The sequence below is a fragment of the Lithobates pipiens genome, unplaced genomic scaffold, assembly GCF_037356315.1.
Source record: "Lithobates pipiens isolate NorthernLeopardFrog02 unplaced genomic scaffold, aLitPip1_a1.2 Scaffold_35, whole genome shotgun sequence".
NCBI classification, from domain to species: domain Eukaryota; kingdom Metazoa; phylum Chordata; class Amphibia; order Anura; family Ranidae; genus Lithobates; species Lithobates pipiens.
The window spans coordinates 900,593-914,928 of NW_027507811.1; the positions used below are offsets into that span (position 1 = coordinate 900,593).

The 14,336-nt window shown below is 52.4% G+C and overlaps 2 protein-coding genes across 2 annotated transcripts in view; both read right to left on the reverse strand.

The window, feature by feature from the left end:
• Nucleotides 1-14,336, reverse strand: part of LOC143956057 (uncharacterized) — a 143,404-nt gene that overhangs the window by 76,672 nt on the left and 52,396 nt on the right. The window lies entirely within an intron of this gene.
• The window catches only part of LOC143955428 (uncharacterized), a 231,063-nt gene that overhangs the window by 66,083 nt on the left and 150,644 nt on the right, over nt 1-14,336 (reverse strand). The window contains 1 exon segment of the mRNA XM_077465476.1: nt 11,809-12,333. Within this exon segment, the coding sequence (XP_077321602.1) occupies nt 11,809-12,333 (525 nt within the window).

Here is a 14,336-nt window from a genome sequence, read left to right on the forward strand (position 1 = left end):
CTCCGTGACATACAGCGCTGACAGCAGCTCCGTGACATACAGCGCTGACAGCAGCACCGTGACATACAGCGCTGACAGCAGCTCCGTGACATACAGCGCTGACAGCAGCTCCGTGACATACAGCGCTGACAGCAGCTCCGTGACATACAGCGCTGACAGCAGCTCCGTGACATACAGCGCTGACAGCAGCTCCGTGACATACAGCGCTGACAGCAGCTCCGTGACATACAGCGCTGACAGCAGCTCCGTGACATACAGCGCTGACAGCAGCTCCGTGACATACAGCGCTGACAGCAGCTCCGTGACATACAGCGCTGACAGCAGCTCCGTGACATACAGCGCTGACAGCAGCTCCGTGACATACAGCGCTGACAGCAGCTCCGTGACATACAGCGCTGACAGCAGCACCGTAAGCAGCCCCAGGAGGAAGTCAGCACAGCACAGGGATGGTGTGATCCCCTCATAATAAGAACCCCCAGGAGGAAGTCAGCACAGCACAGGGATGGTGGGAGCCCCTCATAATAAGAACACCCAGGAGGAAGTCAGCACAGCACAGGGATGGTGGGAACCCCTCATAATAAGCAGCCCCAGTAGAAATATGACACCGCTCAACCTCTTCAAAGAGGAGGGTAGGGGCATATAGTACGGTGTGCTTTTTTGGGTCAGGGAAGTGAGCCAAATGAATTAAGAAGGTCTGTGTGCTTGATTCCAAAAATTGTTTATAGACATATACATGGTCTACTGATCACATGTGTTGAATTCCTCCGAGATCCATGCCTCATTCATTTTTAGAAATGTGAGGTAGTTAACACTGTGGTGAGCTAGGCGAGTACGCTTATCGGTCACAATCCCCCCTGCTGCGCTGAACGTCCTTTCGGACAGGACACTGGATGAGGGGCAAGCCAACAGTTCGATTGCAAATTGGGCAAGCTCTGGCCAGAGGTCAAGCCTGCCCACCCAGTAGTCTAGGGGTTCATCACTCCTCAGAGCGTCCACATCGGCCGTTAACCCAATGTAGTCGGACACCTGACGGTCTAGGCGTTCCCTGATGCTGGATCCGGATGACACCTGTCGATGGGTCGGCTGAAAGAATGACCTCATATCCGAAGTCACCAACACATCTTCAAACCGGCCTCTTCTTGCAGGCGCTGTTGGATTGGTACCCGCAAATCCTTCTCTGGGAGTGGGAATTGCTCCTCTGCCAGCGCACGCAAAAGCAGAATGCAGCATTTCTCGAAGCAAGGCCTGGAAGTGCTGCATTCTGACAGCCCTCTGCGACGGCGGTAACATTTCCGCCATTTTGTGTTTGTACCGGGGGTCTAAGTACGTTGCCACCCAGTACTGGTCCTTGACCCTCATGCTTTTTATACGGGGGTCCCTATTAAAACACTGGAGCATGAAGGCCCCCATTTGCACTAAAGTGGAAGCGGTGTGGTGGCCTGGCTCCTGCTCATCATCCAGGATAATGTCGTCCTCTTCATTCTCCTCTCCCCATCCTCGCACAACAGGGATCCCAGAAAGGTTTAAAGCATGCTCTTCTTGCTCCTGCTCATCCGCCCCGGCACCATCCTCCTCTGACTCCTCATCAGACTCCTGTTGTTGACTTGTCTCAGATAGAGTAGCCCCCCCTGGGAATTCATCCAGCATTGCGACTTCCTCATCTTCCCGCTCCTGCTCCTCCACAGCCTGATCAATGACACGACGCAATGCACGCTCCAGAAAGAAGGCATAAGGTACCATGTCACTGATGGCGCCATGGCTGCGACTGACCAGTTTGGTGATCTCCTCAAATGGCCGCAGAAGTCTGCATGTGTCGCGCATGAGCAGCCACTGGCGCGGTGAAAAAAAACCCAGCTCCCCAGAACCGTTTCTTTCGCAGAGTTCATACAGGTAGACGTTAACTGCACGTTTCTGCTGGAGCAGCCTATCAAGCATATAGAAGGTTGAGTTCCATCGCGTCGGGCAATCGCAAATAAGACGTCTGACCGGCAGATGGTGTCGCCGCTGAATGTCAGCAAGGCGAGCCATGGCCGTGTAAGATCTTCTGAAATGGGCCGAGATTTTCCTTGCCTGCCGCAAGATGTCCTGGACCCCAGGGTATTTGACAAGGAATCGCTGCACGACCAAGTTTAAGACGTGTGCCATGCACGGCACGTGCGTGATTTTGCCCTGTTTCAATGCGCTAAGCAGATTGGCACCGTTGTCACACACCACTTTACCAACTGTCAAATTGAGCGGTGTTAGCCACTCATCTGCCTGTGAACGCAAAGCTGAAAGGAGTGCCGGGCCAGTGTGGCTCTTTGCTTCCAGGCACAACAGACGCAGCACGGCATGGCAACGTCTCACCTGGCATGTGGAATAGGTTCTGGGGAGCTTGGGCGGTGCAGTGGAAGAGACGCTAGCAGCGGAAAAGGAGGAGGCAGCTGAGGAGGAGAGGGAGGAGGATGGAGTAGGAGGAGGAGAAGAAGAGTCAGGCCTGCATGCAATCCGTGGCGGTAAAACCAAATCTACACGGGTGCCACGGGTTACATGCTTGACGGCCGTCAGAAGGTTCACCCAGTGGGCAGTAAAACTGATATACCTTCCCTGCCCGTGTTTGCTAGACCACGTGTCTGTGGTCAGATGTATCTTGGCACCGACACTGTGTGCCAGAGATACATTCACTTGCCGCTGAACATGGCCATATAGCTCTGGGATGCCCTTCTCTGAGAAATACTTCCTTCCTGGGACCTTCCATTGTGGTGTTCCAATGGCCACAAATTTGCGAAAGGCCTCCGAGTCCACCAGTTTATATGGCAGTAGTTGGCGGGCTATGAGTTCTGACAAGCCAGCCGCCAACCGTTGGGCAAGAGGGTTATCCGGCGTCATCATTTTTTTACGCTCAAACATTAGGCCCACGGAAGCCTGCCTTTTTGCAGAAAAATGTGAGCTTGGCGTGATGGAAGGTGGAGTGGAGGACAATTGTGAGGAGAGAGGAGAAGGAGAAGTAGAAGACGAGGCTGGACGGTGAGAGCCTGCAGTGTGGCTTTGTGTGTTCCGTTGCTCCCACTGGGCTCGGTGATGGCTGCTCATGTGCCTTCTTAAGGCGGTCGTCCCTAGGTGAGTATTGGGCTTACCGCGACTAACGCGTTGACTGCAAAGATTGCAGATGGCAACGCTATTGTCAGCAGCGGACACGTTAAAAAAAGCCCACACTGCGGAGCCATGTGCCGGTGTCCTGGGAGCGCCAGATGTGACCGTACATGGTCGATGACTCGCTCCTGATACATTTGCAGTCTGCTTTGTCCCTGCTGTGCAATGTAAGTCATTGCTGCTTCTCCTCCCTATCTGCTGGTCCATATCTCCCTCTGAACTCCCCTCCTCTTCCTCTCTTGTGGGCACCCACGTGACATCACTAGACACGTCATCATCAACGTCACCTTCCCCACCGCTATAAGTAGAGTAGGCAGCAACACCGGGGACCAACCTCCTCCTTGGGCTGATCTGGGTACTGGCGTCAGACTGCTGAGTAGCGCTTGTTGCTACCTCCTCTTCCTGATCCAATACCAAGAGTGGCTGCGCATCAGAAATGTCCTCTTGATATGGATCGGAAAATAATTCCAGTGACTCAAGCGGAAGGTATGTGGTGGTGGTGGTGGTGGTCGTGTTGTTGGTGGTAGTGTCTTTGGGGGTGCACATAGCAGAGAGTGAAGAAGAGGGTGCAGATCGAGAGGATGAGGAGGGTGCAGAAGAGTAAGGCTGAGCGAGCCACTCAACCAAGTCTGGTGCATCCTTTAAAGTAATTGAACGCACCTTCTGCAACTTCCCACTTTGGCTCAAGCCTGTTGCTCCTGCCCTACCCCTACCACCCCTGCGGAAGGGCCTGCCTCTTCCTCTGCATGTCATTTTTTAAATGACCCTGTGACAAAACTCTTAGTCCCTATACCGCTGAAGGACTGCTGCAGTATAGGTGAGCGGTCAGCAGTGGTGCACGTCAACCCTATCTATTGTGGACCTATAGCGGTCCTTACAGAACAGCAGACTGTACCGCACTCAAGCCTATGTACCGTAGCACCCTATACCAAGTTACCAGTCCTTATAAGAACTTTTGTGGACCAAGCAGGTTGTGTATTAGTGTTTAGCAGACTGTACGTCAGTCCCTATACCGCTGAAGGACTGCTGCAGTATAGGGCAGCGGTCAGCAGTGGTGCACGTCAACCCTATCTATTGTGGACCGATAGCGGTCCTTACAGAACAGCAGACTGTACCGCACTCAAGCCTATGTACCGTAGCACCCTATACCAAGTTACCAGTCCTTATAAGAACTTTTGTGGACCAAGCAGGTTGTGTATTAGTGTTTAGCAGACTGTACGTCAGTCCCTATACCGCTGAAGGACTGCTGCAGTATAGGGCAGCGGTCAGCAGTGGTGCACGTCAACCCTATCTATTGTGGACCGATAGCGGTCCTTACAGAACAGCAGACTGTACCGCACTCAAGCCTATGTACCGTAGCACCCTATACCAAGTTACCAGTCCTTATAAGAACTTTTGTGGAACAAGCAGGTTGTGTGTTAGTGATTAGCAGACTGTACGTCAGTCCCTATACCAATGAAGGACTGCTGCAGTATAGGGCAGCGGTCAGCAGTAGTGCACGGCAACCCTATGTATTGTGGACCGATAGCGGTCCTTACAGAACAGCAGACTGTACCGCACTCAAGCCTATGTACCGTAGCACCCTATACCAAGTTACCAGTCCTTATAAGAACTTTTGTGGACCAAGCAGGTTGTGTATTAGTGTTTAGCAGACTGTACGTCAGTCCCTATACCGCTGAAGGACTGCTGCAGTATAGGGCAGCGGTCAGCAGTGGTGCACGTCAACCCTATCTATTGTGGACCGATAGCGGTCCTTACAGAACAGCAGACTGTACCGCACTCAAGCCTATGTACCGTAGCACCCTATACCAAGTTACCAGTCCTTATAAGAACTTTTGTGGACCAAGCAGGTTGTGTATTAGTGTTTAGCAGACTGTACGTCAGTCCCTATACCGCTGAAGGACTGCTGCAGTATAGGGCAGCGGTCAGCAGTGGTGCACGTCAACCCTATCTATTGTGGACCGATAGCGGTCCTTACAGAACAGCAGACTGTACCGCACTCAAGCCTATGTACCGTAGCACCCTATACCAAGTTACCAGTCCTTATAAGAACTTTTGTGGAACAAGCAGGTTGTGTGTTAGTGATTAGCAGACTGTACGTCAGTCCCTATACCAATGAAGGACTGCTGCAGTATAGGGCAGCGGTCAGCAGTAGTGCACGGCAACCCTATGTATTGTGGACCGATAGCGGTCCTTACAGAACAGCAGACTGTACCGCACTCAAGCCTATGTACCGTAGCACCCTATACCAAGTTACCAGTCCTTATAAGAACTTTTGTGGACCAAGCAGGTTGTGTATTAGTGTTTAGCAGACTGTACGTCAGTCCCTATACCGCTGAAGGACTGCTGCAGTATAGGGCAGCGGTCAGCAGTGGTGCACGTCAACCCTATGTATTGTGGACCGATAGCGGTCCTTACAGAACAGCAGACTGTAACGCACTCAGGCCTATGTACCGTAGCACCCTATACCAAGTTACCAGTCCTTATAAGAACTTTTGTGGACCAAGCAGGTTGTGTGTTAGTGATTAGCAGACTGTACGTCAGTCCCTATACCAATGAAGGACTGCTGCAGTATAGGGCAGCGGTCAGCAGTAGTGCACGGCAACCCTATGTATTGTGGACCGATAGCGGTCCTTACAGAACAGCAGACTGTAACGCACTCAGGCCTATGTACCGTAGCACCCTATACCAAGTTACCAGTCCTTATAAAAACTTTTGTGGACCAAGCAGGTTGTGTGTTAGTGTTTAGCAGACTGTGCGTCAGTCCCTATACCGCTGAAGGACTGCTGCAGTATAGGGCAGCGGTCAGCAGTGGTGCACGTCAACCCTATCTATTGTGGACCGATAGCGGTCCTTACAGAACAGCAGACTGTACCGCACTCAAGCCTATGTACCGTAGCACCCTATACCAAGTTACCAGTCCTTATAAGAACTTTTGTGGACCAAGCAGGTTGTGTATTAGTGTTTAGCAGACTGTACGTCAGTCCCTATACCGCTGAAGGACTGCTGCAGTATAGGGCAGCGGTCAGCAGTGGTGCACGTCAACCCTATGTATTGTGGACCGATAGCGGTCCTTACAGAACAGCAGACTGTAACGCACTCAGGCCTATGTACCGTAGCACCCTATACCAAGTTACCAGTCCTTATAAGAACTTTTGTGGACCAAGCAGGTTGTGTGTTAGTGATTAGCAGACTGTACGTCAGTCCCTATACCAATGAAGGACTGCTGCAGTATAGGGCAGCGGTCAGCAGTAGTGCACGGCAACCCTATGTATTGTGGACCGATAGCGGTCCTTACAGAACAGCAGACTGTACTGCACTCAGGCCTATGTACCGTAGCACCCTATACCAAGTTACCAGTCCTTATAAAAACTTTTGTGGACCAAGCAGGTTGTGTGTTAGTGTTTAGCAGACTGTGCGTCAGTCCCTATACCGCTGAAGGACTGCTGCAGTATAGGGCAGCGGTCAGCAGTAGTGCACGGCAACCCTATGTATTGTGGACCGATAGCGGTCCTTACAGAACAGCAGACTGTAACGCACTCAGGCCTATGTACCGTAGCACCCTATACCAAGTTACCAGTCCTTATAAGAACTTTTGTGGACCAAGCAGGTTGTGTGTTAGTGATTAGCAGACTGTACGTCAGTCCCTATACCAATGAAGGACTGCTGCAGTATAGGGCAGCGGTCAGCAGTAGTGCACGGCAACCCTATGTATTGTGGACCGATAGCGGTCCTTACAGAACAGCAGACTGTACCGCACCCAAGCCTATGTACCGTAGCACCCTAGACAGACCAAGTTACCAGTCCTGATAAAGAGCTTTGTGGAACAAGTGAGTTGTGAATGATTAGCAGACTGCAGCAGAAGGGCAGCAGTCAAGTATAATATTCTTTCTATATTTGGAAGAAAGAATATTATACGTGTACAAGCCTATTACCGTACCACTGATACCAGTCCTGAAAAGAACCTTTGTGGAACTAATAGTAACAGCAAGTCTTTAAAATTATCCTCACTGCCTGACACACTGCTTCCTGCCTGTCCCTATACAAATTGGCAAAAAAGAGTAGGCTGGAACGATTAGCTGGAACAGCTCTTTTGTGGACCTGATAGTAACAGCTAATGATGATGATGATGATGATGATGAAGAAAGACTAATCTGGCTGAGCTGTCCCTAAAATAGCAGCATACAGCGCTCTGTCCCTTTATCTAAACTGACAAAAGAAACTCAGGCTGCTGACCTAACACCTATACCAGTCCTGAAAAGAACTTTTGTGTACCAAATAGCTAGCGTTTTCTCTGTCCCTACTCCACACAGGATCCTTTCCCTACAGTGACAGAAGAAAGAATGTAAAATGGCCACCGGATCGGGTGTATTTATAGGTTAGGGGGAATGTCCAAGTGTCCATGAGCTGTCATGTCTCAATTGGTTGTCCTGTAACACATGATAAACGTGTCACGAAAGGTTAAAGTTCTTGTATACATTAAACACGTAAGTCCGCCGGGGCGAACGACGGAAAAAGGCGTTCGAACCCGCGGACGGCGAAAGTCGGAAATTCGCCGCGAAACGACCGCCGGGCGAACCGTTCGGCCATCACTATCAGCCACAGAGATCTCTTCTGCCAAAGAGTCCCGAGAGTCAGACCCCACTTCAAGCGGAGTCTCGTCAAGGAATTGTTTGGCCTTTCTCAGATCCAACGGCTTCTTCCGAAGGATGTCTGAAAAATGGGCTCTGACGATCCCCAAGATGCCTGGTTTGGACCTCACCAGGGAACCCGAGGGATCTTTCAGTCCGTGTATGACCTTCCCACTCACCGCGTCCCCGCAGCTTTTGTAGGGATCCGGGTTGGTAAACTTCCCGTAATCCCTCTCCAGCTTCAGGGAGGCGAGACGGTCATACTGACACTCCTTCATCTGATGCTTCAGATCTGAGATCTGGTCCTGAGGGCCACCATCGGAAACCAAGCGATCCAGTCGCCTGCGCAACCTTTGGTAGGCCTGGTACCGGGATGCTGCCCGGCGGCCTGAGACTTCCCGGAAGAAGCCCTCCGACCTCTTCTTCACTACTTCCCACCATTCCTGGCGGGAGCAGCCGCTCTCAAGGAGCGAGGCTTGTTCCTTAAAGAAGTCTTCATAGGCCGACCTAATTTCAGGGTCCTCAAGTAGCGACCCATTTAGTCGCCACAGACCCCTACCTTTCTGAGGGGTGTCCACCACATTCAGAGTGACCGATACCATACAGTGGTCAGAGAACTCGACCGCATGCAGCACAGGAGCCGCAAAGGACGAGTCCCCCTTCAAAAAAAACCTGTCTATTCTACTCTTACTACTACCTCTGGAGTATGTGAAACCAGTGAGGTTGGGGAAGTGGCGAACGTGCACATCCACCAACCCAGCTTCCCTCACTATTCTATTCAAAAAGATACTATCATATCCCAGAGGGCCTGAGGTGCCTGCCCGGTCCTTTGACCTGGTGACCATGTTAAAGTCACCACCAAAGACCACCTGCTGGGATGTAAACAGGTATGGTTTCAGCAGCGTGAGAAGGTCCTTCCTCCCCCTCTGGGACTGAGGACCATAGAAATTTATGAGGCGGAGGAATTCCCCCCTCACGACTGCATCCACAATCAAACATCTACCCATTTCTAATTCGATCACTCGTCGACAAGCCACCGAACCAGTCTTAAAAAGGACCGCAACTCCACTGCAGGGCTCAGCCGCAAGAGACCAGAGGGAGGGCCCATGTCTCCACTCCCTCTTTGCTAGATGCATCTCTGCCACAGATGCCAGCCAGGTCTCTTGCAAAAACAAAATGTCGGCTTCAACCCGGCCGAGAAAATCAAAGGCTGCAAACCTAGCCGCCGCAGAACGCACACTTGCGACATTAATGGTCGCAAGGCGTATTGGAGAGGGCGCCGTCATCCTTAGTGATAAAAGTCTACGTTCCTCTCTTTATACTTACAACATTAATCCTCCTCGGAGTCCGAGGAGAGGACCCCAAACCGGTTCCAGAGGGCAAGAGAGGGATCCCCTCCCGCCCCCGAACTGGTCTCAGGCTGAGGACCCCCGCCGCCCTCCTTCCCCGGACTCCTTCTCTTCTTTTTCTTTGTTTTCTTTTTTTCCCACTCAATATGTGGGGGCTCCCTCCCACTCTCTCCGTCCGATCTACCACTTGATAGGTCCTTGGGCCGTTTATTTGCCCCTTTCCCAGGACCAGTAGTGTCCATAGGGGTCTCTGAAAGATTTTCTGCTGCCAGGTAAGCTTGGCTTTTGGCACCCACCCCAGAAGAATCTGGGGGGGGCATGGGGTTAACAGCCAGGCCTAGGCTTGGGGGGGTTGTATCCAAGGACACAGGGGATGGGGGATGGGAAAGGGGGGGAGGAAGCTTAGTACGAGGGGGAGGGATGGGCCGGGGGGGGGCAGGGGAGGGAGGAGGGGAGGAGCCGGGAGCACGGGGAGCTGGGGGAGGATGGGAAGGGGGGGGAGGGGGGGGGGTCTGAGGCTTTTTAATGGATGATTTATTGGCTTTTACCGGCTTATCAGCCGGTCTACCTGTCACTACTCCATCCCTCCTTGACCCAAGCTGGGCCGGGGGGTCTACTGGGCAACCACCTATTGGGTCCTCAACCACCCTACCCGCCCCCTGCTCACGCCTGGGGGGCCTAACCCTTTGAGGGAGGGGGGGATCCTCCCTCTGTGGCTCTGGGGGATTGGGGGCTCCACTTTGTCTAGGGTCACCATCACCCCCTGGGCCTGGGGCAGCCCCGCCCGCCTGATGCCCCCGGAAAGCCTTGGGGCAACGGCTGAAGGGGTGCCCCATTTCCCCGCAGAGGTTGCAGACTATCAGTCTGCAACCATCAGATGAATGGCCGAAGCCATTACATCTCACGCACCGAGGCATTGTGCAGTCTGCACTGAGGTGTGCAGGACTGCCGCACTTGAAACACCTACGGGGCTGGCCGGGGTAGAAGACCAGGATCCGGTCTCGCCCGATAAACGCGCTACCGGGAACGTGCGCCACGGTGTTGCCCTGGCGCTTGAGCCGGATCCTGACCTGCCACGCACCCGTCCAGACCCCGCGCTCGTCAAGGCTCTTCCTCAGCCCTGACTGGAGCTGTCCGTACCGCGCCAGCCAGGTGGCGATGTCCTCAGGCGGGAGAGACTCGTTCCTGACCAGCACAGTGATGTTTTTAATTTCCTCCTGCCTCGAGAGAGGCACTACCCGGAAACTTTTCCATGGTTCAGACCTCCCGACAATCTCGTAGAGGGTCAGGAAAAGCTCCATGGAGACCACGGAGACGAAGCTAATATCGAACTCTTTCGAGTTCGCAGGATGTATCACTGCGAACAGGTCCGAAACCTTAAACCGAAGCTCCAACAGGTAATCAATCACTTGACCCCTGCTGGGACAAGCGGTCGCTCCCTCCCACCTGAGCTGCACCACGTTGCGTCTGCGCCTTTCGGGACCCCCTGTACCCCTGGACCAGGCATTCGCCCCTTGGAACTGCTCCTCGGGGGGGGCCCTGAAGTTTTGGGCACCAAACTGGCCGTACAGTGGCCTTAGGGGCACAGACGCACCTGCCACCTGGGCAAACGAACGCCCAGTTTTCAGGGCACTCAGGAGGTTAGCCTCAGCTTGCGTGCCCAAGATGGTATTGGGGCCTGCGGGGGAAGGGTCAGGCTCCCCGTGAACCAGGCCAGAAGGCCCAGGCTGAGCTGATGCTGTTTTCCCACCCTCTGGCCCATCTGTGACCCTTACTTTCCTCCTCACCCTTACCATGGGGGGCGGGGCACTAGCCACCTCTACTGCAGGACCCTGGGGGGAGGCGACTTCCATCACCTCCTCCCGTTGGGATCCCTCTAGCTCCCTTATAAATTTCAGTGCGGAGCATTCCGCTCCCAACTCTCCCATAGGGGATTCACCCCAGCTCCCCTGCCTGGCCGGGAGATCCACACCAGGGGATTCCCCCTGCCCCTCCGAGATAGTACCCAGTGGGTCTCCCAAATCCTCGTCCATTCCTTCCGCCTCGATCGAGAGGCCGTGGGCAGTATCATGCGGTGACTCCACAGTCTTTTCGGACATTTCCTGCACTTCCGGGGACGCCCTGTCGGTCACTTCCGGTTCGCGGGAGCCACTTCCGGTCGCGGCAGTCACTTCCGGTCCGCGGGAGCCACTTCCGGTCGCGGCAGTCACTTCCGGTCCGCGGGAGCCACTTCCGGTCGCGGCAGTCACTTCCGGTCCGCGGGAGCCACTTCCGGTCGCGGCCCCATGCCCCACCACATGTCCCGCCATGGTGTCTGCAGCAGAAGAAGATCTCCTTTCCACATATGTCTTCCCAGACGCCACAGACGCCATTGGCGCCACAGACTCCAACCCCTCACCACGTGCGGCCGCGGCGGGGGCCGCCATTATGGCCGGCAACCCCCGCACCGCATGGGGGACCGACGGATCACCCTGGATCACTGGGGGGGCCTGTGCTGCACCATCAGCCGCGGACTTGCTGACAACAGGTTGTACCGGCCCTTCCAGATGGCTCCGGGTGAGGACTACTACCAGTTTTTTCCTTTGGCACTCCACACTTCCCGCTCTTCCCTCTCCCCTGGAGCCTCCCAACACTTCACCGGGTACCCTACCCGGGTCAACCCTTGCCCCAATCACGGACTGGGCAGGCGGACTTACATGGACCCGGGGACCCTCCGTGCTTACTGCTCCAAGGGGGGCACCGTCCTCACTGATGTCTGTACCGGGATGCTGGCTTCTCTCTTCCTCCACACTTGCCAAAGGGTCTTCCACAGCCGGCTCGGGTAAGCTCTTCCGTGTTCCCCTCCTTCCTGCATGGGAGCCCTCCTGGCTCATTCTCAGGAGTTCCCGTTTTATTTCAAGCAGGAATCCTCTCTCTCCTACTCCTCTCTCACAGAGACCGCCCAGGAGCTGCCAGAGGTCTCTGCATTCAGATTTAAGCTCTTCTATGGTATCTCTGTACTCTGCTCTCTTCCTGCTTCCTGAACGGTCTCTGGAGTTCCTGAGAGCCGTCAGCCTTTCCATCTTCTTGCCGTATACCTCTACTGCCTTCTGGATCAGGGTTTTCACCCTGACCCTGCGCCTCTGCAGCTTCAAGCCGTCTTCACCCGGCTGTGCCCGGGTCCAGTCGCTTAACTCCACTTGGGTGGATAAAAACAATCGTTCCTCCCTGGAGAGGCCTTCCTTTCCACCAGGGGGATGAGCTGTAGCCCCAGGCCGGGAAGAGGGCCCCGAGCCTGGGCTGGCCGACGCCATAAGGCTGGATGTCCAAGACAGCTACGGTTCTCCACAGAGCTCTACCACACACGTCTGCTCTCCTCGGAAGCCTCTCCTGTGTGCTGGGTTCAGAGCACGCAGACAGCACGCACAATCGAGCAAGATAGTTAGCTATATAGGTGGATATAGCGGTGTATACTGGGTTCAGAGCATGCACAATCTCCTAACACTGACTGCAAGCTCTATTAAAAAAGAGAAATATAGCTAGCTATATAGGTGAATATAGCGGTGTATACTGCGGTCAGGGCACGCAGACAACAACCACTACAGAAGAGCAAGAACGAAAAATCGTCCGATAACGATTGGTGTATACTGTGTTGAAGGTACACAGAACACTCACTAACTGCTACAGACGCCAACACACTACACAAGGTCGCCGCGCTGGCGGCCTTATATAGTGTGGGGCGTGTACTACACAGCCTGAGCTATGATTGGCCACAGGCATCCTACCTGTGGCCAATCATGGCTCTCCTTGCTGCCGGCACTGTGATTGGCCAAGCATGCGGGGTCAAAGTGCATGCTTGGCCAATCATGAGCTAGCAATGCACTGCGCCATCGCAGTGCATTGTGGGCCGTGAGCACCACACGAATTTGGCGCGAACGGCCCATAACATTCGGAAATTCACCGAACGGGCGAACAGCCGATGTTCGAACACGAAGCTCATCCCTACTAGTGACTGTATGACTGGCATGGTTCTAATACTCTACTTTACCTGACCACTGTACTCTATACACAGGGCTGTATATGATATACTCCTGACCACTGCACTCTATACACAGGGCTGTATATGATATACTCCTGACCACTGCACTCTATACACAGGGCTGTATATGATATACTCCTGACCAGTGCACTCTATACACGGGGCTGTATATGATATACTCCTGACCAGTGCACTCTATACACGGGGCTGTATATGATATACTCCTGAGCCCGTCCCTCTGATAATTCGGAAATCCCAAGATTCGAAAATCGATAATGTGGAAATTTGGAAATTCGAAAATAAGAACGAAAATCCGAAATTTCAAAAAGAATTAAAATCCGAAAATGAGAAAACCCCCGAAATAATAACAAACTACCCAAAATAACAAATGCTGCATCTAAATGAATGAAATGTAACGAATAATAAAAACTTATAATAATAATAATTAAAAAAACTGTTTTGTTATCATTAGTTATTCGTTTAGACGGAATTCGTTATTTCGGATAATTCGTAACTTTGGATAAATTCTTATAGATTATGTTCACAGCTAAATTTGAAAGGAAATTCTGATACCTATAATTTAATAGCTCGTTATTATTCCTTATTATTTCGAATTTTCCCATTTTTGGATTTTTTTTTCTTATTTTCAGATTTTTGAAATTTGAATTTTCGCCTCTTCCGGATTTTCAAATTTATTCGAAAATGAATTTCGATCATAACTAATGCCCCGAAAATAACAAATGAAATGAAAATGAACATGTTTTGGGGCAGTGCACATGTCTAGAGCTCAGTAGATGATAAATTAGACAGAAAACCCGCAGATATCACTCGCTAACGAGCTTTTAGATGTTTTACGAAGCTCCAAGGATTGTCTATGGAAGAGGAAATATATATGTTGTAAACGCCTAGAAGAGGCCACTTGGCATCCCGGAGTGAGTCGGTCCTTTCGCTGGTGAAATAAAAGGTTTGTTTGTGTACGAGGAACACCTTAATCATCACCACCATTTTATTCTCCAGGGCCTCGGCTTTCAGATAATATATGTTTGGGGGGTTTTACTAATCTTCAGGCCCAAAATGTGCAAAAACATCTCTGACAGTGAAAGGGTTAATGTGAGCTGGATGGGATCACACATTAGAGCTCCCCCTAGCTGCAGCCTGGTAATAACATTGCTGGGAGGTCTATTCATTTATCTGCTACATACTTCC